General features: G+C 39.5%; 1 protein-coding gene across 1 annotated transcript in view; it reads left to right on the top strand.

The window, feature by feature from the left end:
- Nucleotides 1-23,394, top strand: part of ADGRG4 (adhesion G protein-coupled receptor G4) — a 164,238-nt gene that overhangs the window by 86,440 nt on the left and 54,404 nt on the right. Inside the window, exons 5-10 of the mRNA XM_074391684.1 lie at nt 7,390-13,365; nt 14,672-14,766; nt 16,548-16,612; nt 19,345-19,384; nt 20,927-20,979; nt 22,479-22,642. Coding sequence (XP_074247785.1) covers nt 7,390-13,365; nt 14,672-14,766; nt 16,548-16,612; nt 19,345-19,384; nt 20,927-20,979; nt 22,479-22,642 — 6,393 coding nt within the window. The remainder of the gene's footprint in view (nt 1-7,389; nt 13,366-14,671; nt 14,767-16,547; nt 16,613-19,344; nt 19,385-20,926; nt 20,980-22,478; nt 22,643-23,394) is intronic.

Here is a 23,394-nt window from a genome sequence, read left to right as displayed (position 1 = left end):
GGATTACAGGCATGAGTCACCATACCTGGTCCCATTTGGTTCTTTTTAAAAATAATTTTTAAAGTTTTAAGTTCAGGATGTGCAGATTTGTTACCCAGTAAATGTGTGCCATAGTGGTTTGCTGCACCTATGAACCCCATCACCTTGGTTCTTTCTTAATAATTTTAATTTCTTTTATGAGATTCTATTTTTTTTTATTTCAAGAGAATTTGTAAGTGCTTGAAGAATTATTTATATGATGATTGCTTTAAAATCATTGTTAGATAATTCCAGTGTCTGATTCATCTTGGTTTTAGCATCAGTTGATTATCTTTTCCTATTCAAGTTGTGATTTTGTTGCTTCTAAGTATAACAGATAATTTAAAAAATTGTATCCTGGACATTTTGTCAATTATGTTAGGAAATTCTGGGTCTTATTCAAATCTTTTATTTTAGCAGTTAGTCACAGTCATCCTGTTTAGGCTTAGCACACAGGTCTTGGTCCATTTTTGTGGGGCGTGCTTCCAAATGCAACTTAATTTTTAGAGTCTTTGTGATGTTGTTTCATCTTGTTTGCTTTATCTGGTGCCTCTGAGGCTCCCACCTGTCTCTGCTGGTGTTGCTTGGGTTGGGGGCAGAAGGCATCTCCTCAGGCCAGGCCTCCAGCTGTCTCTCAGTGGGGGATGGCTGTGGGGGCATCCCCCTACCAATGCCTCTTGGCTTCCCCTCGTCTCTGGACAGGAAAGGAAAATCTTGGGCTAGTTTTCCTAGACGTGACTACCTGCTGCTGGAGAGTCCCTTTTTCTTGTTTCTCCTGACTGCTTTGGTGTCTCTGGGTGAGGTAGAGGAATTTCAGTACTACAAGGACAAAGAGACTTCCTGGATCAGGCCACTTACTATTACTGGCTCCCTTTTTCCTCTTATGCTTGTCTGCCTTGGTTTTTCCAAGTGGGCAAGGAGAACTTTGGGTTGGTAAAAACAAATAGTCTTCCCAGACTGGATTCTGTTCAGCCAGTGTTTTTTGGTGGACAGAGGAGGCTCAGGCCTGGTAGGGAAGGAAAGTGCTTCTCCTGGTTCCTTATTGTTAGGAAGGTGCCCAGTCAATCCCCTTGCTGGAGTATCAGTCTTGCCTGAGGTTGTCACAGGGACTCCCATTTGATCCAGAAGGGGAATGAGCCAGCTCGGACTGACTTCTGTTGCTAGGTTGGAGACTGGGAAGCATAGGGCCTGGGCCACAATTTTATGTTGAGTTCGGTGAGAGGGAGAAGATGCCTGCCACTGTGTTGTTACTTTACTCTTGGGGTCCCAAACCAGTTTGTTCTATTCTTAGCACCTTTCGTAGTTCTCCTTTGGTTGTCTCTTGAACAATTTCAAGGAGTTATAGTTGTACCCTTTAGGGAGGGGCAGGGAAAAGTGGATTTACCCCATCTTGTTCAGTTGAGAAGTCGGCATTTGCTTTTAACATCAGTTTTTGGGCAGTAAAAGCTCTTCAGTTTGTGTGTATAGACAGATAGGGTGCAACAAAATGACAGAGATAATATCACTGGCATTGTAACTACCTTACTCACTTACAGCATTTTCTTTTCTGAGAAGGACAGGCATTAAATTCAATGGAGATAAGTGTGCCATTTAGGATAAAAATTCCCCACCACATATAGGGAAAAGAGAAAGATTGATGAGGCAGAAGTAAAGTGGAACTCACTCATTAGAAATGATAGATGCACAGAAAGCCTGAATTACTGAATTTAAGAAAAACAAAAGTATGTACAGATTAAGACAATAAGTATGTACAGATTAAGACAAGTGAAGTTATCAAAGAAATGTATATTCAGTATTAGCCTACATTATACAAAATGATCTTGAATGTTCAAGAACATTTTCAATGCCAACCTATTGTAATGAATTTCTAGACTTAAGGTTGATAGGAATCTTAATTCCAATGGATCCTGGTTCTCAAAAGCTACTAATTATTTGATTGAATTGTCTTTATCTAGGATATGAATGATTACTCAAGGCAGATGTTATATCAGGAAATGTCCACAATTTGGGATCCCCATGAGTTTTGATTCCTGGGCCAGCAAATTCGCCTTGATGTTTCAGGTTAGCATTGCAATGCTGTCCTCTAAGGTTTGTCTTACTGTTTTGGTGGATTGCTGTTTCTTACACTGTTCAGCACTTGCAGAACTTGGCTTATAGTATCTAACTTTGTTTCTCCTTGGTACCTTCTGATAGAGTCACTTTCTTTCTGTCTCCTGGGATAGGGGTGTTTCCATGTAAAGTGAGGGCATATATTTATGAGTGTTGGATAATTGAGGCATTGTTACATACTGTCAAATTTCTTCTCTAAATCTTTCATCTGTGAAAATCTCATCTTGACACTGCATTTATATGAGACTCATCTCTATATGAAAGGAATGAATATAATCTCCAAGTCCTGGCTCTAAAATTCTGAGATTTTAATGAATGAAGACTTTAGTATTTATTAACAAAGATTTTAGGGGAAAAATTTGATATAGCAGTCCCTCTGGAAGAAACTTGCATCTGAAACATTTAATGGAAGGTTTGCTGAAATATACAAATTCAGGCTTTACGTTAAAATGGAGCAATGTAAGATGCATTATTCCTTGAGCTCTCTGGTACTTAAAGTGAACCTGCCTGGCGATTTAGCTCAACTCATTTGTTTTTATTTTTCTAAATCTTATGTTCCTTTTTGAGATGCTTACTGAAAGTGTTAATAACAAGTGCTACATCTGTGGCTCAGCCTGCTCTGATAAAAAATACCATGCCTAACTCCCATTCCTTGTCTTCTTAAAGAATCTTCCATTACTTATGGAGTACTCCAATAGTACTCTTTGATTGCTGCATCAGTGAAGATAACTTAGGCTTTTGTGGTATTTAGTGTTTTATTGTTTTCCTAAAAAGGTGACCATCTGATCTTTGACAAACCTGACAAAAACAAGCAATGGGGAAAAGATTCCCTGTTTCATAAATGGTGTTGGGAAAACTGGCTAGCCATGTGCAGAAAGCTGAAACTGGACCCCTTCCTTACACCTTACACTAAAACTAACTCCAGATGGATTGAAGATTTTTTTTTCCTTTTTTTCTGTTATCAAATCAGTGGTATTGTAGGATTGAAGATTGAAACATAAGACCTGACACCATAAAAACCCTAGAAGGAAACCTAAGCAATACCATTCAGGATGTAGGCATAGACAAGGACTTCATGACTAAAACACCAAAAGCAATGGCAACAAAAGCCAAAACAGACAAATGGGATCTAATTAAACTTAAGAGTTTCTGCACAGCAAAAGAAACAATCATTAGAGTGAATGGGAAACTAATGTAATGGGAAATTTTTTTTGCAATCTACCCATCTGACGAAGGGCTAATAGCCAGAATCTACAAAGAACTAAAACAGATTTACAAGAAAAAAACAAACAAACTCATTCAAAAGTGGGCTAAGGATATGAACAGACACTTTTCAAAATAAGACATTTATGAGTCCAACAAACATGAAAAAATGCTCAATATCACTGGTCATTAGGGAAATGCAAATCAAAACCACATTGAGATACCATCTCGTGCTAGTTAGAATGGCAATCATTAAAAAATCAGGAGATAACAGATGCTGGAGAGGATGTGGAGGAATAGGAACACTTTTACACTGTTGGTGGGGGTGTAAATTAGTTCAACCATTGTGGAAGACAGTGTGGTGATTCCTCAAGGACCTAGAAATAGAAATTCCATTTGACCCAGCAATCCCATTACTGGGTATATATCCAAATGATTATAAGTCATTCTATTATAAAGACACATGCACACGTATGTTCATTGCGGCACTGTTTACAATAGCAAAGACCTGGAGACAACCCAGATGCCCATCAATGATAGACTAGATAAAGAAAATGTGGCACATATGCACCGTGGAATACTATGCAGCCATAAAAAGGATGAGTACATGTCCTTTGTAGGGATATGGATGAATCTGGAAACCATCATTCTTAGCAAACTGACACAGGAACAGAAAACCACACCACCTGTTTTCACTTATAAGTCGGTGTTAAAAAATGAGAACACATAGGCACAGGGAGGGGAACATCAACACTGGGGTCTGTCAGGAGTTAGGGGGCTAGGGGATGGACAGCAGGAGGTGGAGAGGTTGGGGAGGAATAGCATTGGGAGAAACGCCTGATGTAGGTGACTGGGTGATGGAGGCAGCAAACCACCATGGCATGTGTGTACCTATGCAACAATCCTGCAAGATCTGTACGTGTACCCCAGAACTTAAAGTACGATAAAAAAGATTTAAAGGAGGAGAAAAAAAAGTGAATGCAGTTCAATAATTTATCTTTTGTAAAGGAGAGGGAATTGTGAACTCTTCTCTCAACAATTAGTGCATTCATAGAGAGATTTCAGGCTCTGGGATTCCACACTCCTCAAATGTGCTAGAAGTGACACTTTCACAGAGGTTTGCTAAGCCAATTGGCTGGTGTAAACCCATCTGCAAAATTGGAAACCAAGATCCCAACAATTCTCCTTTCACGTGAAGTCATGGACAAATTTGAAAGCATAAAGCTTGAAATATACATTTGGCTGCTGAAATATACCAGTTCATTGATAAGGCCTAAGATAATGTGGATCTTTGATAATTAGAAAAATGTCATAAAATTAAGTGAAAAAGTATATTTTTATATAGCTTTGACTTTTCCCCCTATAAATGTGTGTACTTTTATCAATTCATCTGTATAGTCACTTGCATGATTGTTACTCATTCTACTTGCTAATGGCCACAAAATCCTAAAGGACATCCTACAGACACCTCAGAATTTCTGAATATGTAAATTATAAGTAATTTTAATGCTCAAGACAGTGAAACAAATCAGTATATTGTCTACTACCACAATTATTCCTACATCATAGGTAATATGCTTCTCAGATGGACAAATACAAAATACTGATCTCCCCAAGGTAAATATGGATGATTTCATTTTGGGTGATTTGAACTGGAGGAAGATTATGACTCAGCTTTGAATTTTACTATGTACCATTTTCACTTGGATATTCACTATCATCTGAAATTCCACTTATCCATGTCTGAACTGGGTGTTTTTCTTCTGAGTGAGGTTGCTTTCCTAATTTTCCTGTTCTTATGAATTTTACCACTATTTTCTATTTATCACTATTTTCTTCAAGAAAGAAGCAAACTTTGAGTTCTCTGTGATTTCTATGTCTTCTTTATCTCTTAAACCTCTTTGTTACCATACCCTGCCAATTTTTCCTTTCTAGTAGATATAGGGTTAGGAATCTTCACACTGCTCTCTCATCATTCCAAGCCTCATTCAGTTATTCAGTTAGCTTACAAATAGATACTACACATCTGCTATGTGCCAGGCACTGGAATAGACACTAAAGATACAATGGTGGGCAACAAAAGATGAGGACTCTCAATGTGGTCTAGCAAGGAAGAGAGACATTAAAAATCACCTGCAAGCAAATGTAAAGGTCCAGCTATGATGCACTACATGAAGATGGGGTATGAGGTGTCATAAGAGCCTAAGATAGATTGATGTGAGTTAGTCATGGAAGTCAGGGAAAGTAGGCTTCCCTGAAGAGGTGATGCATGAGCTGAAAACTGAAGGATTAGCAGAAGTTAATCAGATGAGGAAGGATGGGAAGAGCATTCTAAGTAGAGGTTATAGCACTTGGAATGGTCTTGTGGTGGGAAAGAGAATACCAAGTATTAGAGAACTAAAAAGAGGAAAGCTAAAAGAAAACAGAGGGGACTTAGCACAAATTGAGACTGGAGAGACAGAGAGATACGGAGGGACGAAATCGTGCATAGCTTTATATGCTTTATTGCGACAAATTTTCTTTTTATCCTATGAGCAATAGAAAGCCACCAAAGAGAGCTGTGTGTGTGTGTGTGTGTGTGTGTGTGTTGGCAGGGGGGGCAGAGAGGAGGGGATCAGATTGGCATTTAAATTAAAGATCATTTCTGTTGTGTTATGGAACAGATTAGGTGGGGCCCAAGAGTAACGTCAAACAGTTCAGTTGAGAGGCTACCGCAGTATTCCAAGCGAAAGATCATGGTTACTGGTCAGAGTGGTAAGTGATGGAGACAGAGATAAACTGAGGGAGCCAAGAGATATTTAGGAGCTACGATCAATAGGACAAGATTATGGTTTGGCTATGGCAGGTGAGAGAGAGAATGAAGGAGATGGAGGGAGAGAGAGAGAGTTGAGGTTTGCATAATTTAATGTATGATAGTGTAGGACCATTCACTGAAGGAATATCAGAAGAGGACCCAGTTTGGAGAGAAGTGAATGAGTTCAAGTTGGAGCATGTTGAGTTTGAGGTGTTAATGTGATATCCAGGAGATGATATCAAGTGAACAATTGGTTATAAAAATGTGGAGCTCAGAATAGAGATCTGGTCATGAGATATAACTTTGAGATTTATCTGTGTATAGGTTGAAATCCTAGGTGTAGAGAAACTATACAATTAAAAGAGAAGAGGTCCTGGGACAAAGCCTTGGTCAGGTAAAATAGGATGAGTCTAAAAATGAGTGGACAGAGCAGTAGGAGTGAATGCAGGACTGTGTTGTGTAATGGAAAGCAATGAAAAGAATATTTTCAACTCACTACTACTAAATAAATGTTAATCTGGGGGTTCCTGATTTAAAAATTTTCATTCTAGTGTTTAAATGAGTGATAGAAATTTGGCCAAGTCCAAGTCAACTGTTTTTTGAGCACTTACTCTGTATGAGAAGCTATGTTAAGTGTTTTACACACATTAACTCACTTATATCTCCTAACAATTTTATAGGCTAGGTGTTATTATAATCGTCATGTTATAGAGGAGGAAACTGAAGCACAGAGAGGTTAAGCAACTAGTCCATGGTTATGTAATGAGTGTGAAAGTGATAGACCCAGGATTTAAAACTAATCTATTTGAATCTAAGGTTGATTTTTCTTTTTTGGAATATTTTAAACTACACAGTTCCATTTCTTTAATAGATATAGGATTATTCAAGTTATCTATTTCTTCTTAACTGAGTTCTTATAGCTGTGTCTTTCAAGGAGTTGGATCATTTCCCAAAGCTAATCTTCTTAATCAATGCACTACTGTAGCATGCATTCCTTTTTTAGGAATGTTTATATATCTTATGAAGTTATTATGAAATGGATGTCCTCTTACCAGTTACTTAATCAGGGTGCTATGAGAGCCACATAGAGATTGTAGAAAGCAAAAAATTATCTTATGGAAAACCAAGTTATCACGTGATTTGATTATATCTGTGATGCTGTCTCACAAAATGAAAAGAAATTATAGAGCCCTTTCTTGAAGAATTGTCTCTGGTTTCAAAAGCCGAATCCAAAATAACACTTTCTTTCTGATTTTTTTTTTTAGTTGTTCCTGAAAACACAATTCAAGAAAGAAGTACAACTCTTTCACAACAAATAGATATGACCACTCCACCTCAAATTACTGGACTAAACCCACAAAATACTGCACATTCCTCTACAGTGTTGTCTCAAAGCATACCTATATTTGCAACTGATTATACAACCATAACATATTCCAGTACAACATCTCCACCTCTGGAAACAATGACTGCGCAAAAAATTTTAAAGACACTGGTAGCTGAGACAGCTACATTTGCCATAGATGTTTTATCAACTTCAGCAGCCATCTCTATGCCTAACCAGAGTATATCCATAGATACTACTACCAGTTCCATGAAAAATACAAAATCCCCGTCTTCTGAAAACACAAAGACAACAAAAATGGCTGAAGCCATGGCTACTGAAATCTTTCAACCAACTACACCTTCTAATTTCCTATCCACATCCAGATTTACCAAGAATTCGATTGCATCTACAACTTCAGCAATTAAATCTCAGTGGGCTGTTAGGAAGACAACATCTTTATTTCCAACTATTGAGTCAACATCTATGTCTACGGCATCTTGTCTCAAACAAAAATCCACAAATATTGGGGCACTCTCTATCTCCACAGCTGGTCAGGAGTTTACTGAATCTACAGCAGCTGAAACTGTACCTTGGTTGACAGTGGAAAAGACTTCATCTGCAGCTACTCACATTGGGACTGTATCAGCATTCCCAGATGAGTCTGTGCTCATCTCCACAGCTGCTCCGGTAGATTCTATATCTCCTAAAAACCGGACATCATCTCCATTGGCAACAACTGACAAGAAAATAGCATTTACAGCCCATTCATTAACTCTGCCAACTAGGCTTATTGAGACCACGCCTGCCCCAAGAACAGCTGAAACAGAATTGACATCTACAAATTTTCAGGATGTCTCTTTACCCAGAGTGGAAGATGGCATGTCTACATCCATGTCTAGAGAGACCTCCTCTAAGACTCTTTCTTTCTTAACATCCTTTTCATTTACTGGGACTGAGAATGCACAGACTGTTATTGATGCTGAAGCTACACATACAGCCTTAACTCCTGAAATCACACTTGTACCTACAGTGGCTGAAACTATGCTTTCCTCCACAGTCACAGGACCAGTTTATACCCAGAATACACCTACAGCTGATGAACACATGCTTACTTTGATTTCCACTAGATCAGCCTCTGCATCCAAGGCACCTGGGTCAGTTCCCACATCCACAACTGATAAAGATGCCCATCTGTTCTTCACCAATGAGACCATTTGGACTTCCAGGCCAGACCATACCCTGCTGACATCTATGAACACAACCACCATACTCACATTTGTGCCTAATGAAAATTTCACATCAGCATTTCATGAGAGTACTACTCATGAAGAACATTTATCCACAACTACTAATATTATCACCCCACTGAAAGCATCTCCAGAGAGCAAAGGTGCCACTACCACTGCTGCTACCGCAGCCAGATATGCAACTGCTCTGTCCAAATTGACATTCATGACCAGTCTGCCTGAGTTTAAACTTACCACCTTACTACTAAAAACAATCCCTATATCTACAAATCCTGCAAATGAACTTCCTTCAATATCAAGGGAGACTGTTGTTCCATCTGTAGATACAATATCTACTCTTGCTTACATTCAACCAAATTTTTCTACTGAGGAAAGTGCTTCTGAGACCACACAAGCAGAAGTAAGTGATGCAATTGTATTTGGAGATACAACAACTCCTGTACGAAGGTCAGCAACAACACAAAGCTTTAATGCCACTGTGACAAGAAAAGAAGCAACTTCCCATTATCTTATGGGAAAATCAACTATAGCAGCAGTAGCTGAGGTTTCTCCATTTTCAACAATGCTGGAAGTGACAGATGAATCAGCACAAATGGTGACAGCTTCTGTCACTGTTTCCTCTTCTCCTGATATAGAAAAGCTGACTACCCCATTGGATAATAAAACTGCACCAACTGAGGTGAGAGAAAGTTGGCTTTCGACAAAATTGGTGAAAACCACACCTAGGAGTTCATACAATGAAACGACAGAAATGTTTAATTCCAACCACACCTATGTAGCACAATGGACTTCAGAGACATCTGAGGGCATTTCAGCTGGATCCCCCACTTCTGGGAGCACACATATATTCAGTGAATTCCTGGGTGCTTCTACCACAAGGATATCAGAAACCAGTTTCCCCACTATCCCTACAGACAGGACAGTTACGTCTTTGTCTGATGATATCTTACCTCCACAGCCTACAGCTGCTCATTCCTCAGAAACCCATATGCCTGTTACTCATATGTTCTCACTGCCAGTTAATGGCAGTTCTGTGGTGTCTCAGGAAACTGAGGTTACCATGTCTGAGCCTTCTACACTGGCCAGGGCTGTTTCTACATCTATGCGCTCAGATGTCTCAAATCTATCGTCAGCTACAATGACCACAGCATTGGTACCACCATTGGATCAGACCGCTTCCACAACCAGTGATATTGTGCCTTCCCACAGAGACTCGATTCATACCACTTCAAAAGCCGCAGTAATCTCTGTCAGGAAGACATCCATGGCAGTTCCTTCTCTAACAGAAACTTCATTTCCTTCACTGAGTCTCTCCACTCCTGTGATAGCTAAGACTGAGACCACCCTTTCCTCCACCTCAGTTGATACAGTAACCCCATCTACACACACTCTTCTCTGCTCAAAACCACCTGACAGCATTCCTACTGCGTCCTCCACTCCTGTGATCTCAACTATGTCTACACTAGAAGTAACTCAACCCATATCTCAAGTAGAAGAGACTTCTACCTATGCTCTCAGCTTCCCGTATACTTTCAGTGGTGGTGGAGATGTTGCCCGCTTAACTACTGGCACTACAGAGACCTCTGATGAGGCCATGCCGTCACACACCTATGCCAACAAGCTTACTACTTCAGTAGACAGTCACATTTCTCAGTCTGCCACATATCGTGTACACACACCAATGTCCCAACTGGTGACTAGCACCTCTATCTTATCTTCTGACAAAGACCAGATGACCATCTCCCTGGGAAAAAACCCTAGAACTGTGGAGATGACAGAAATGTCCTCATCAAATAAGTCTTTTATTTCATACTCCCCGGATACTCCATCTTTGGATACAGGATTTTCTGAGACCACAAAAATTTCCAGTCACCAAACACATTTGCCTTCAGAGATTCCACTTGGGACTTCCTCTGATGGAAATTCAGCTTTATCTCCCATTTCTGTAAGCACACAGATTATACCTACCTTGACCTCAAGTAACACAGTAGATGTTCACATTCCAGAAATGTCTACCAGTCTTGGGAAAACAGCTCTCCCCTCACAAGCTCTGACAACCACCACTCTTTTGTCTCCTGAAAAGGAAAGCATGAGTGCTCTTTCAGCATATACACCCAGGACAGTGGAAATGATGGCAAACTCCACCTATATGACTCACTCTATCTCATATGGCCAGGATACTTCATTTGTAGATACCACAACTTTCAGCTCAGCCAGAATATCAGATGCTATTGATATCAATACAACTTTTTCACACCTGCCTTCACTTAGTACTCAACCTGAGGTAACTTCAGTTGCCTCTTTCATTTCTGAAAGCACACAGACTTTCCCTGAGTCCTTGTCTCTTTCCACAACTGGATTATACAATGACAGTTTTACATTTCTCTCTGACAGGATCACTGCAGCCTTTTCTGTTCCGAATGTACCTACAACACTTCATAAAAAGGCCTCTATGGCAACATCCACTCCTATTTACCAGATGTCCTCATTGCCAGTTAATGTAACTGCCTTCACCTCCACAAAAGTTTCTGACACTTCCGCAATATTAATAACTAAATCTTCTAAAACAATGCATCCAGGTTGTTTGAAAAGTCCCTGCACAGCCACTTCTGGGCCCATGTCTGAAATGTCCTTAATGCCAGTTAATAACTCTGCTTTCGCTCCTGCAACAGTCTCTTTTGACACTTCCACAACAGTTGGGTCATTCTCTATTTTATTGTCTTCAGTTACCCCCATGATTACTATGACCATGCAAACATTGGATGTCACACCTGTGACATATGCTGGGCCTTCAAAAAACAAAAGGGCTTCTGCTTTCACTACAGAAATGATAGAGGTACCTTCCAGGATCACACCTACAACCTTTTTCTCTCCAACAGAGCCAACATTGCCCCCTGTGAAAACCGTTCCAATCACTATTATGGCTGGGATAGTGACTCCACTTGTAGGCACCACTGCCTTCTCTCTACTCAGTTCTAAGAACACTGAAGCTATTTCCTCCATTCCAAAAACCACATTTTCACCATTTCTATCAGCAATTCAACAGTCATCACAAGCAGATGAAGCTACAACTTTCGAGATATTATCTGGGATTACTGACAGCTCCCAATCTATGGTAAACAGTGGTACAGGGGTAGCTCTCACAAATACTTATTCCAGAACCACTGTTCCTGAAAATATGCTTTCACCTACTCATGCAGATACTGTCCATACTTCCTTCGATATTCAGGTTTCCCCATCTCTGACTAACTTTAAGAGTACTTTTGGACCCACAAAAAGTGTTAAAACGACCGCCATTTACCTTTCTTCTAATACTGGAAAGATGACTTCCTTATCAGAAAAGACTTCCTTAATAAACCATGCCACATCTTTGAATACCCCTGTTTCATTCCCTCCATGGACCCCATCCAGCACAACTCCACCTTCTCTGACATCATTTCTTTATTCACCTCATAGTACTGAAGCTGAGCTTTCTACCCCAAAGACCTCTCCTCCTCCCACATCCCAAATGGTTGAATTTCCAGTTCTGGGAACAAGAATCACATCTAGTAATACCCAATCTCTGCTTATGACTTCCTGGAACATGCCCATAGCTGAAGGTTCTCAGTTTCCAATTTCCACCACTATTCATGTACCTACATCCAATCAGATGGAAACGGATACTCTACACCTTGTTCCTGGGACTTTATCAACATTCACTGCCTCTCAGACTGGTCTAGTATCTAAAGATGTCATGGCAATGTCATCTATTCCTACATCAGGAATTCTTCCTACCTATGGGCTTTCTGAGAACCCTTCACTATCAACATCTTTAAGAGCTATCCCTACCACTTTGGCTGACATTAAGCACACATTTGAGAAAATGACCACATCTGTAACTCCTGGGACTACACTCCCATCGAATCTTTCTGGTGCCACTTCAGGATCTGTAATTTCAAAGGCTACTACTTTACCCATTCTGACATGGCTCTTATCTAGTCTCCCTTCTGGCTCCCCTTCAGCAACTGAATCTAATGTCCCTCATGTTATGACTTCCTCTACAGTAGAGATGTCAAAATCAACATTTCTGACATCTGACATGCTATCAGTGCAACCATTCACTAAATTGACAACACTATCCCCTGCTACTATAAGCACCATACTCACCCAGACCACTCCTACATCAACACTTGATGGTATCACTACTGGCTTCCCAACTTCTTTTCCTATGTCTATAAAAGTCACAGATGGCATTGTGTACATTTCCACACACCCTGAAGCATCCTCCAGAACCACAGTAACTGCCAACCACAGGACTGTGCCTCATCCTTCATCCTTCAGTGGAAAGAGCATGTCACCTTCTACAACTGACCACACTGTATTTGCTGGTTCCATGCCTCTGCCTAGCTCTACAATAACATCTTCATGGAGCAGAATTCCAGCTGCATCATCACTCTCTACTTTAATTATTCCTAAGCCCACTCTGGACTCCTTCCTAAATATAATGTCTACTACATCCACTGTTCCCGGAGCCTCATTTCCACTCATATCCACTGGGGTGACACATCCTTCTACAGCAACTATGTCTTCGCCAATATTGTCCTCTTTTGAGACCACGAGGTTGGATGCCACACCTTCCTTTCTATCTACAGAAGCATCGACTTCGCCTATTGCCACCAAGTCCACAGGTACTGCTCCATAATGCATGTGGTGTAGCCCCAGCAGAATTTATGCGCTATGGGTCATGTGTTCTCCAAAGTGGCCAGTTCTTGGAAGACAGAAAAGAATGAAAAAAGGTGCAGGTGTTTCTTATCTTCTTCAGACAGTGGGTACAGTGAATGCCTTGTCCAAATACAAAATTCTCTAGCCATCTTTCTTGTCTGTTTTACTGAAATATAATGCAAATGTATCTTTTCACTCAGCATGGCAATTTTGAAGCCTCCTTTCCACCTGTTTTGCTCTTGACATTCTGACTCTGATTCTGCCAATGTGCACATGGACTAGGAACCTCACCCATTCCCAGTAAGAGGATCATATGTCCTTAGGTCTGACCATGCTGACCAAACACCAGAAAAAAAACATCAGAAGATTACCTATCCTGCCTTTTGGGTTCCTTTTATGCAGGTCTCAGACTTCTCCAATCCCTACCTGCAGCTGGCTAAGAGAGCTTGTCCAAGGCCAGGGAATATTTGGTTTTCATATTGTTCACATTTCGAATGTCCCTGCAACTTTTTTTTTTTTTTTTTTTTTTTTTTTGAGATGGAGTCTCACTCTGTCACCCAGGCTGGAGTGCAGTGGTGCAATCTAGGCTCACTGCAACCTCTGCTTCCTGAGTTCAAGTAATTCTCTGCTTCAGTCTCCCAAGTAGCTGAGACCATAGGTGCCTGCTACCACACCCAGCTAATTTGTGTATTTTTAATAGAGACAGTGTTTCACCATCTTGGCCAGGCTGGTCTTGAACTCCTGACCTCATGATCCACACATCTTGGCCTCCCAAAGTGCGGGAATTACAGGCACGAGCCACTGAGCCTGGCCTCCTGCAACTTTAACATTTTGCAATAGAAATTTGAAAGGATACACAAGAGCAAGAGGGAAATAAGGAGAGAAAAACCTAAAGCGGAAAACAAAGTTCAAGAAGAAAAAAGCAGTTATTTCCTCAGGGCAAATGATCTGAGAAAATGTTCAGCTTGGCCTTTGAGTGGACTGGAAATCTGTTTGTCAATGAGAATAGAGAATTGGTGGGATTTGTGGAGTGTCTGGCAACTAGAAATCAAGGAGGTGCCCAAATAATGAGAGCAAAATTGGGATGGTAACATCCTTTTGGATATGGAGTCAAAACTGTTGGTTCTTGACCTTGGAGTTAAATTAAGCTATGTTTAGGCATGAAACGTTATTTGGTTTACTTTAAAACAGAGAACACTTTTCACCAAATTTATAGAAGTCAAATTTTTTGAACTAAATGAATAAAATTAACCTACTTATTTTTAATTACAGTTTCCTTCTACAATATTGAAATGAGCTTCTCTGTCTTTGTTGAAGAACCAAGGATCCTTATTACCAGTGTTATAAATGAATTTACAGAAAATTGGGTAAAATAATATTTTGCATATTTATGGTATATATAAATATATGTGAATATATATATATATATATGACAGAGTATATTAAAACCAGGCTTTACTTTTTTCTACCAATAATCAATTTCACAGCTAAGTAGTTTTGATTGTGTTTTTTGTTGCAAATCTGTCTACTCTTAGCAACATCATGAGAATGTATGCAATCTCTCTTTCATAGTGCCAGTGCTGAAAGCTTTTATGGAATGTTATTATTTTCATTTGTTGAGATCTGTACATTTCCCTCCACTGACACAAATTCTGAGTCTTGGTCAAATTTTCCTATTTGGGGAAAGTGGGAAAGCAGTAATAACAAAATATATGCCATTGTATTTAAGTATTATTGCTTTCTGCATTTTATTTTTTCCCTTTCCAACACGATGAATGTTTTACTTATTCTTATTTTTTTCTTGATATGACTAATACATACTCTCTGTAAAAAAAAAAAATCAGACATTGACCTCTAAAGCCCAGAAAATAAATGTCCTCTCTAATACTGCTGTATACATTAACTCCTCTTAATAGTTTAAGATACATTCTTTTAGATTTTTTTCTATGCGTATTATAACATTGATGCATGTATGTTCTTTTACAAAATAATTGTAATTGTACTAGTTATGCTATTCTTCAACTTGTTCCACCTTCTCTGCACTTAACTATATATCTTTGCACGTATTCATGCTGATAAATACAAATCATACACTTTACCAGATGCATAGGATTTCATTGCATGGTTTTATTATAGTTTTTTTTAAATCCATTGGTGGACATTTAAGTTGTTTCTATCTTTTTATCTATTTAGAAACAATGCTGGGCTAGACAGTGTGGCTCATGCCTGTAATCCTAGTACTCTGAGAAGTTGAAGTAAAAGGATTGCTGGAGCCCAGGAGTTCGAGAGTAGCCTGGGCGACATGGCAAGATCTTGTCTTCTTTAAAAATAAAATGTTTGAAAAAGAAACAATGCTGAAAACAATTCCCTAGAAATAAATTTTGGGACACTTAAGCATTTTTATTGGATAAATTCCTAGAATTGGAATCAGTAGATGAAAGGATGTGAATCTTTCACATTTAAATAGCTGTCACTAAATGGCCTCCCAGATAGGTGACACCAACTTGCACCATCTCCCAACAGCAAATAATCATATCTGTTTCCCCTCTTTTCCTGTCAGCACTTATTTTCAAGTGTCTATGATATGGTTATACATATTTGAAAATGGATGGGTATATTAGTCTACTCAGGATACCATAACAAGGTACCATAGACTAGGTGGCTTAAACAACAGACATTCATTTTCTCAGTTCTGGAGGCTGGATTAAGGTGCTGGCAGAGTTGGTTTCCGGTGAGGCCTCCCTCCTTGGTTTGCAGATAGCCATCTTCTCACCTCTGTCCTCACATGATCTTTCCTCGGTGCACATGCGTCCCTGGTCTCTCATTTTCTTCTTATAAAGACACCAGTCTTATTGGATTAGGGCTCCACCTTCATGGTCTTATTTAACCTTAATTCTGTCCGAAAAGGCCTTACGTCTGAATATAACCACATTCAGGGTTAGAGCTTCAACATTTGAGTTTTGGAAAGACACAATTCAGCCCATAACAGTAGGTAAAATGTAAATTGAAAAACTCTGTGGAGCAGATGGAAATGTGGAACCAGCTGAAATAATGAATGCAGCTTAATGATCACATCATCTCAGGTGACTTTGCTCGGTTAAACCAGAGGAGCAGAATACTAACACTGATTTTTCTTTGTCTTGTACAGTTGAATTCTATATTTCAGGACAGCGAATTTTCTCTTGCTAATCTGAAAACCCAAATTAAAAGCAGGTATGTGAATGACATTTAGTGTGGGTCAAATGGCAATTTGAGGGCATTTTGGGTCTGTTCCTATCTGGAGGGTATTTCCTATGTTTATGTCTGAGATTTAGGACTACCACATGTTTAGTTGTATCTTTTTTCCTGAGTAGGTTCCCTTTGGCATGAGGAAAAAAATTGTATTACTATTGTAGGGGATAAAGTCAATGGGAGAATAAAACAAAAGAAAATCAATAGAAGTCGTGCAGTTAGACTGAGTTACCTGTAATGCCACTTTCATCTCTAAGATTCTATGATTCCGTGACTTAGACAAAAATCATTCCTTGAAATGCTATGGATGGACAATGCATGAGGATTTATACAGCCTTTTAATTTAAAACGATTCACTTTCAAAAATGAGAAATTCCAACGTCAACTTGAAATGTCTAAAGCAAGAATGTTGACTAGTCCAAGATTTGCTTGGGGCACAAATTTCGAAAAGTGATTGCAGTGAAATGGGCAGACACTGAGTAGTATCATGGAAACTATGGCAAAGGCACCTGCTTACATACATACAATATTCCCTGTATTCTTTCCCTGCACATATGCTAGTCCTCTGTAAAGGGACACTTGGCAGAAGCTCTTTGAAAAATAGGCATGGCTCTGTTCAGCCATGGTAAACTGATTTTTAAAACATAAAATACTACTGCCTGTCTTCTGTACACTGGGACTTTGGTTTCCCTTACATATTTGAGTATAAATTATTAATTATTAATCAAGTATTAATTCATAGAAGTATTAATAGGTTCAAGAAGGTTCATATAAATGAATGGAGGTAAATCTATGGTAGGTTACTGTCTTAATCAGTTTTGAGTTACTATAACAAAAATTCTACAAACTAGATGGCTTAAACCACAGAAATTTATTGCTCACAGTTTCAGAGACTGGAAAGTCCAAGATCAAGGGTTGGAAGGTTCAGTGTCTGGTGATTGCCCTCTTCTTGTTGTGTCCTCAAGTGGCAGAGAGCAGAGAGAGAGAAAGCTCTCCTGTCTCGTCTTATAAGGGCACTGTCTCAGAAAAATTCAAATTTTTCTCTCTGCCGTCATACCAACACAACAATCACCATAGGAGACTTCTACAACCAAATGTGTGGGGATTTCCCCCCAACACACCAAGCAGCTGACACTAGTTGGTTGTCCTCTACTTCAATTCTCTTCTGGTGCTATCCTCTCGAAGATGGCTTCAGATCTCACAGGTCCCCAAGACTGCCCCTCACCCCAGACACCAATCAAAAGTCCAGGCCTCTGGAACTTCTGACTAACTGACTTCAACTTGGGGTTCCCATGACACATTTTTTGAATTTGATTAATTTGCTAGAGTGGCTCACAGAACTCAGGGTAACAGTTATGTTTATGGTTTATTATAAAGAGTACTGCAGATGATACAAATGAAGAGATGTGTAAGGCAAGGTAAGGGACAAGGGGCATGGAGCTTCTGTGATCTCCCTGGGTGCACCACCCTCCAGCAACCTCCATGTGTTAAGCTATTGGGAAGTTCTCCAAATCCAGTCTTCTTGGGATTTTATGGAAACATCATTATGTCAGCATTCCTTTCCCGAGTCTCATATGAGGCAAGACTCTGTCTGGAGTGGGTCTTAAGACTCACCATCAAAAAGGTGAAGAAAGATTAGAGTTTTGCCTTGGAGCAGGTGAAAAGAGGGTGGGAGAAGATCAGAGAGATTCTGTTTGCTGAAGCCAGCTTCTGAGGCCTAGCACACCCAACATTATAACAAAAGACTGTAACAAAGGCTATGGGAGTTACAAGCCAAGAACTGTGGATGAAAACATATGTGTATACACACACACACACCACCACCACCACCACCACCACCACCATCACCACCACAGGCACTGATCCCATTTATGAGAGCTCCACCTTCATGATCTAATTACTCCTCAAAGGTCCCACCTCCTAATATCGTCACATTGGGGAATGGGCTTCAACGTCGAATTTTGGGCGGACACAAGCATTCAGTCCATAACTTACTAAAACAAAACTAGAGATGTCTGTGGGTATACAACATTCTTTTAAAAAACTGTGTCTATTATTTTTCATTATTATAAGTTATATGTGACCATTGTAAAATCTTAGAGCTTTACAGAAATATATATATAACATGGATACTAAAAATCTCTGAATAATTGCCTTCTCCCACCCCTCCAAAAACCCCTGTTAATTGCTTATTTTATTGATTTCTCTAGATTTGTTTTCCTGTATTTACTAAGAGAATGAGATTTTCCTCCACATACTGTTGGACAACTTTCTTTTCATGCTTTATAATAAACATCATGTATGGCTTTTCAGGCCAATACATGCAGGGATATAGCTCATTTGTTTTAATGACAGCATAGAATTCTTTTATATATTATTTTATATGGTGTGCCATGATGTTTTCCTCCAATTATCTAATGATGGACGGTTGAGTAATTTCCACTTGTTTGTACATTTTATGCACTTTTGCTGTTACCATTATGGAATAGATTTCTGGATGCAGGGTTACTAAGTCAAAGGTTTGCTACCATTTTGGTGTGCACATAATAAGCATGCCCATTGGAAGTGTTCCTCTGGAGCCTCAGCATTATTTGAATTTCAAGCTGGGAGGAGTCTACTGTTCTGCCTCAGAGTTGCCTTTCTCCTGATTTTGTGCCCTGTATGCTTGGTACTATGTTTCATTTTCCTATACTTTTGTAATGCCTTTGATACAGAGACATTTCAGAGGAAGAGATGGTCATGGATCGAGCTATTGTAAGTAATTTTTCAGAATGAATCTACTTGTGACCTATCCTATGCCTGATTAGATGTAAGTCAATAGCTCTTCCACCCAAGTGTATATTATCAGGTGAGGTTCTGTTGTGACAACTGGGGGTCTAATTGCATTACTTCCTTTGGGATTTGCACAAAAAGCCATCAAGAAAACCATCTCCTACTTTTTTGAACTATCCATTTGGCAGCTTTTTGAGGCACATTTTCTGGTCTACAGGAGTGTGGAATGACTCAGGGATTGTAAATGGTAAATGAATTTCTTAGTTGTAGATGTCTTGTAAAAAAAGCCTAGCTCTTCCAAAAGTGACACAATTGTTTACAAGACTGGCATTCACACAACAAATTCACCCTCTATTTGTCCAGATTTGAAGCCAGAGTATGATAAAACTATCTCCCATCATCCTTGCCCCAATTCTCAATTCTTGTTGCACTGCCTCAAAACTTTACAATGGCACACTCTAAAATGAGTAGCAAGCACACAGCTTTTCAGATACTTAAGTATGACTTAAATATTTTGATGATACAAGATACAATCAAGCCCACAGTACAGGGGCCAGGTGCAATGACTCACACCTGTAATCTCAGAGATTTGGGAGGCCGAAGTGGGAGGATTGCTTGAGACCAGGAGTTCAAGATCAGTCTGAGCAACATAGAGAGACTCCATCTCTACAAAAAATAATTTTAAAATATTAGCTGGGCATGGTGATGAATTCCTGTTGTCCCAGCAACTCAGGAGGCTGAGGTGTGACGATCACATAAGCCCAGGTTTCAAGGCTGCACTGAATTATGATTATACCACTGCACTCCAGTCCTGGTGATAGAGCAAGACTCTGCCTCTTAAAAGACAAAAAGCCTGTAGCGCATTCCAAATTATCCATTGACATTAAAAATATTTTCTATAAATAGCTGAGTCAGAAATTTTGCTGTAACACATTATAGATAGCGTAACTAAAATTCCTGACAGTAACAGGTGTAAAATCCTTTTGGTGATAATGGGACAAGCTGCCTGGGTTGGAACCCCTCCTTTCCCACTTCCTGCCTATGAGAACTTGGGCAACTTAATTAACTTCTCTGTGCCACAGTTTCCTCATCTGTAAGATGAGGGCTGTTGGAAGGATAAAATGAGATAATCTATGTTAAGTGTTTAGCACAGGGCTTAGAGCATAGTAAATGTTTGGTAGTGTTTACAATTGTCAACAGCGTGTTAATATCTAGATACAGAAGGCTTAGATTCTGCTCCCAGTTCTGTGACTTGTCAGCTGTGTGGTACTGGGCAGACCATTTAACTTCTCTATGACTCAGATTCCTCATGTAGAAAACAGGGTGACAATTCCTGCATTGCCCACCCTTCAGGGTTGGTGTGAGGAGTAAATGCGTTGATGTTTTTAAAGGTAGTTTGTAGATGGCCATGGGTTACATAAATGTAAAGCATAACTATATAATTGTTGTTAACAATAAGCCCTGTACTCAGTTGTGACATTTGTTTAAAGATTTCAGTGACTATGAACTTTTCTTTTGCATTAGCTGGAACAGAGAGAAGGACAAGGAATGGCTACTATTTCCTATGTACCATACAGGTAGGAACTGAGTTTATTAATAGCTGGTACATTTAGTTCTGATTTTCCTTCCATTTAATTCCACATGTATGGCCAGATGGCCAAAGTTGTCAGAAGATCAAAGTACCCAACGATTATTTCACAGATGCTGTAATTAGGCCCTTACCTTCATGAAATACGTTGTTTCATGGCACAGCCTAGCAGCCAGCTTGCTGTCGCTTTGCAGTGAAGAGAAAATAGGGTGGTCATAATCTGGGGTCGGGGGAGTGAAGTGTTTGCTGTGGTCAAAAAGGTTCACGAAATACTTGACAGAGAAGTTGGAAACAACAACAACATGGAAAGTAACTTCAGTTCTGTTCAGACTCGTGGTCCAACTCCTCCCAGAATGCTTCCTGACTGTTTGATGCACATCAGGAAGAACATATAGCCAAAGAAGACCGATGAAGAGGTCTTTGAAATGGAGTAGAGGGTCTGTTGCAAGCAGGAGGAGAGGTTTAAAACGAAGACTCTTCTGCAGACTGGAAAGATGAAAGCTGAGAAGAGATAGGCCCTAAAGGAAGGAGATAGGATGACCAGGGACTTCACCAAATATGGATCGGGGAGGGGGAGACATCACTTAGATTAGACATAGAGAGAAGTTTTGAGCAAGTACAGGTATGTCTAACTTGCAGCTGGCAGGACCCTTAGTAAATATGTTCTTCAACAAGCTGTATCTACAAATGGAAATGGAAGAAATATATAGGTAAGTTTTTAAAATCCAAGATGTGCTTCTTAATGGAATATTAGAGGAATTCAGAATATTTGAGGATCTTGCTAGAGAGGATAGAGGATGAAGTCAAGGACAGCCCTAACCTTTCATCAGTGATCTTTTAGTGGACATAAAGACTGAGTCTTTGTGACCATGGGAAATGTTATCTCCCTGAGGCTGAGTTCCATCATCTGTATTATGGGAATAATAGCATTACCTCATATGGTTATTGTGAGAATAAAGTGAATCAGGACATGTGGAAAAAGAGCTTCACAAATGTTAGCTACTATCATTATCATTATCATCATTATTACTTATTATAGAAGTAAGCCTTCTTCGGAACACTTCTTTATAGACTAATTGAGCATCATATGCCTATTTGCCCTATTTTCTTAATGATGGGTAAATTGGAGACCAGGAGAATAAAAGGTTCTATCTGAAATAATAAATCCTGAGAACTCCATCTTCTCTTTTAATTATTACAAACTCAAAGAAATCTCAAGGCTAGCAATTTCAGCACAATGCATACATTACTGACCATTCTTTGGAAAGTAGGTTTTCCATTGTCTGTTTTGGACAGGAAAAAATTTATCAGAACATTTCAGTATCCTGTCTTCCATCACTTCTTAGGATTGTCCACTTAATAGCTGTAAAATGTTTGACATTTATGAACTACCAATTAAATCAGCGGTACAGAATTTCAGCACTGCAGGCGACGTTGCTCTTCGTTGACATAACTCCAACAATCTTTCTTTTTTATTCTGCTTTGTAGCTGTGTTTGTCAGGTCATCATAAAAGCCAGCTCTTCCTTAGCATCCTCTGAATTGATTAGCAAAATCAAAAGTAAAATACATGGCAACTTCACGCATGGAAACTTCACACAGGATCAATTGATATTATTAGTAAACTCTGAACACGTTGCAGTGAAAAAACTAGGTAATTTTTTGGGGGGTGGCTATTGCAGTACGAATTTACTTCTTTTATTACAAAAGTCATAACGTATGCCTGGTTAAGGATTCTGAGTTCCGAAAGGAGAGAAGTCATCTTTATGTTCCTTTCTATATTCTTGGTACCCACTTGATCTGATGCCCTTTCTACCTTTACAAATTTATGGAAGAACAGAGTGCTGGAGGAGTTACCAAAGTCTCTGGTCAGCTCTGAGTATTAGCAATGGTCAGTCCATCAATAGAATGGGAGAGTTTTCTCTCTTGCATAAATACCCAGAGACTTAAAGAGCTTCCTCATTAACACACAATAGATGCCCAATAGATACTTGCTAATTTATTGATTGATTCAGCCACATTATTCATCTTGGCAAGTGATCTGGATACTGTCCCAGATTTCTATCATGGGCATTCTCTGATTAGCAAAGCTTTACTGGTAAAAGTGAAAGGCTAAAAGGTCACTCCACCTCCTTCCCAGTGCCGCTTCGTTTCTTTTTCCCAATAGGCTGCTATAGAAATCATTGAACTCACATAGCTCTAATGCCACATAACACACACAGGCATCAGAATGCACAATCCTTGGCAATAGATTAAGTATCAGAGGGCAGCCTGTGATGGTGCAGGGGTGAGACTGAAATGGAGGGCAGAAACGTGTTGAAGCCACAGGCAGAGCCCACCATGTACATGACACCAACAAATGTGTCCTAAGAGTGAGAGGAAGGCACCTTTCACCCTCACTCAGAA

This window comes from Saimiri boliviensis, chromosome X (assembly GCF_048565385.1).
Source record: "Saimiri boliviensis isolate mSaiBol1 chromosome X, mSaiBol1.pri, whole genome shotgun sequence".
Lineage (NCBI taxonomy): Eukaryota > Metazoa > Chordata > Mammalia > Primates > Cebidae > Saimiri > Saimiri boliviensis.
This window is presented reverse-complemented; position numbering and strand designations above follow the sequence as displayed.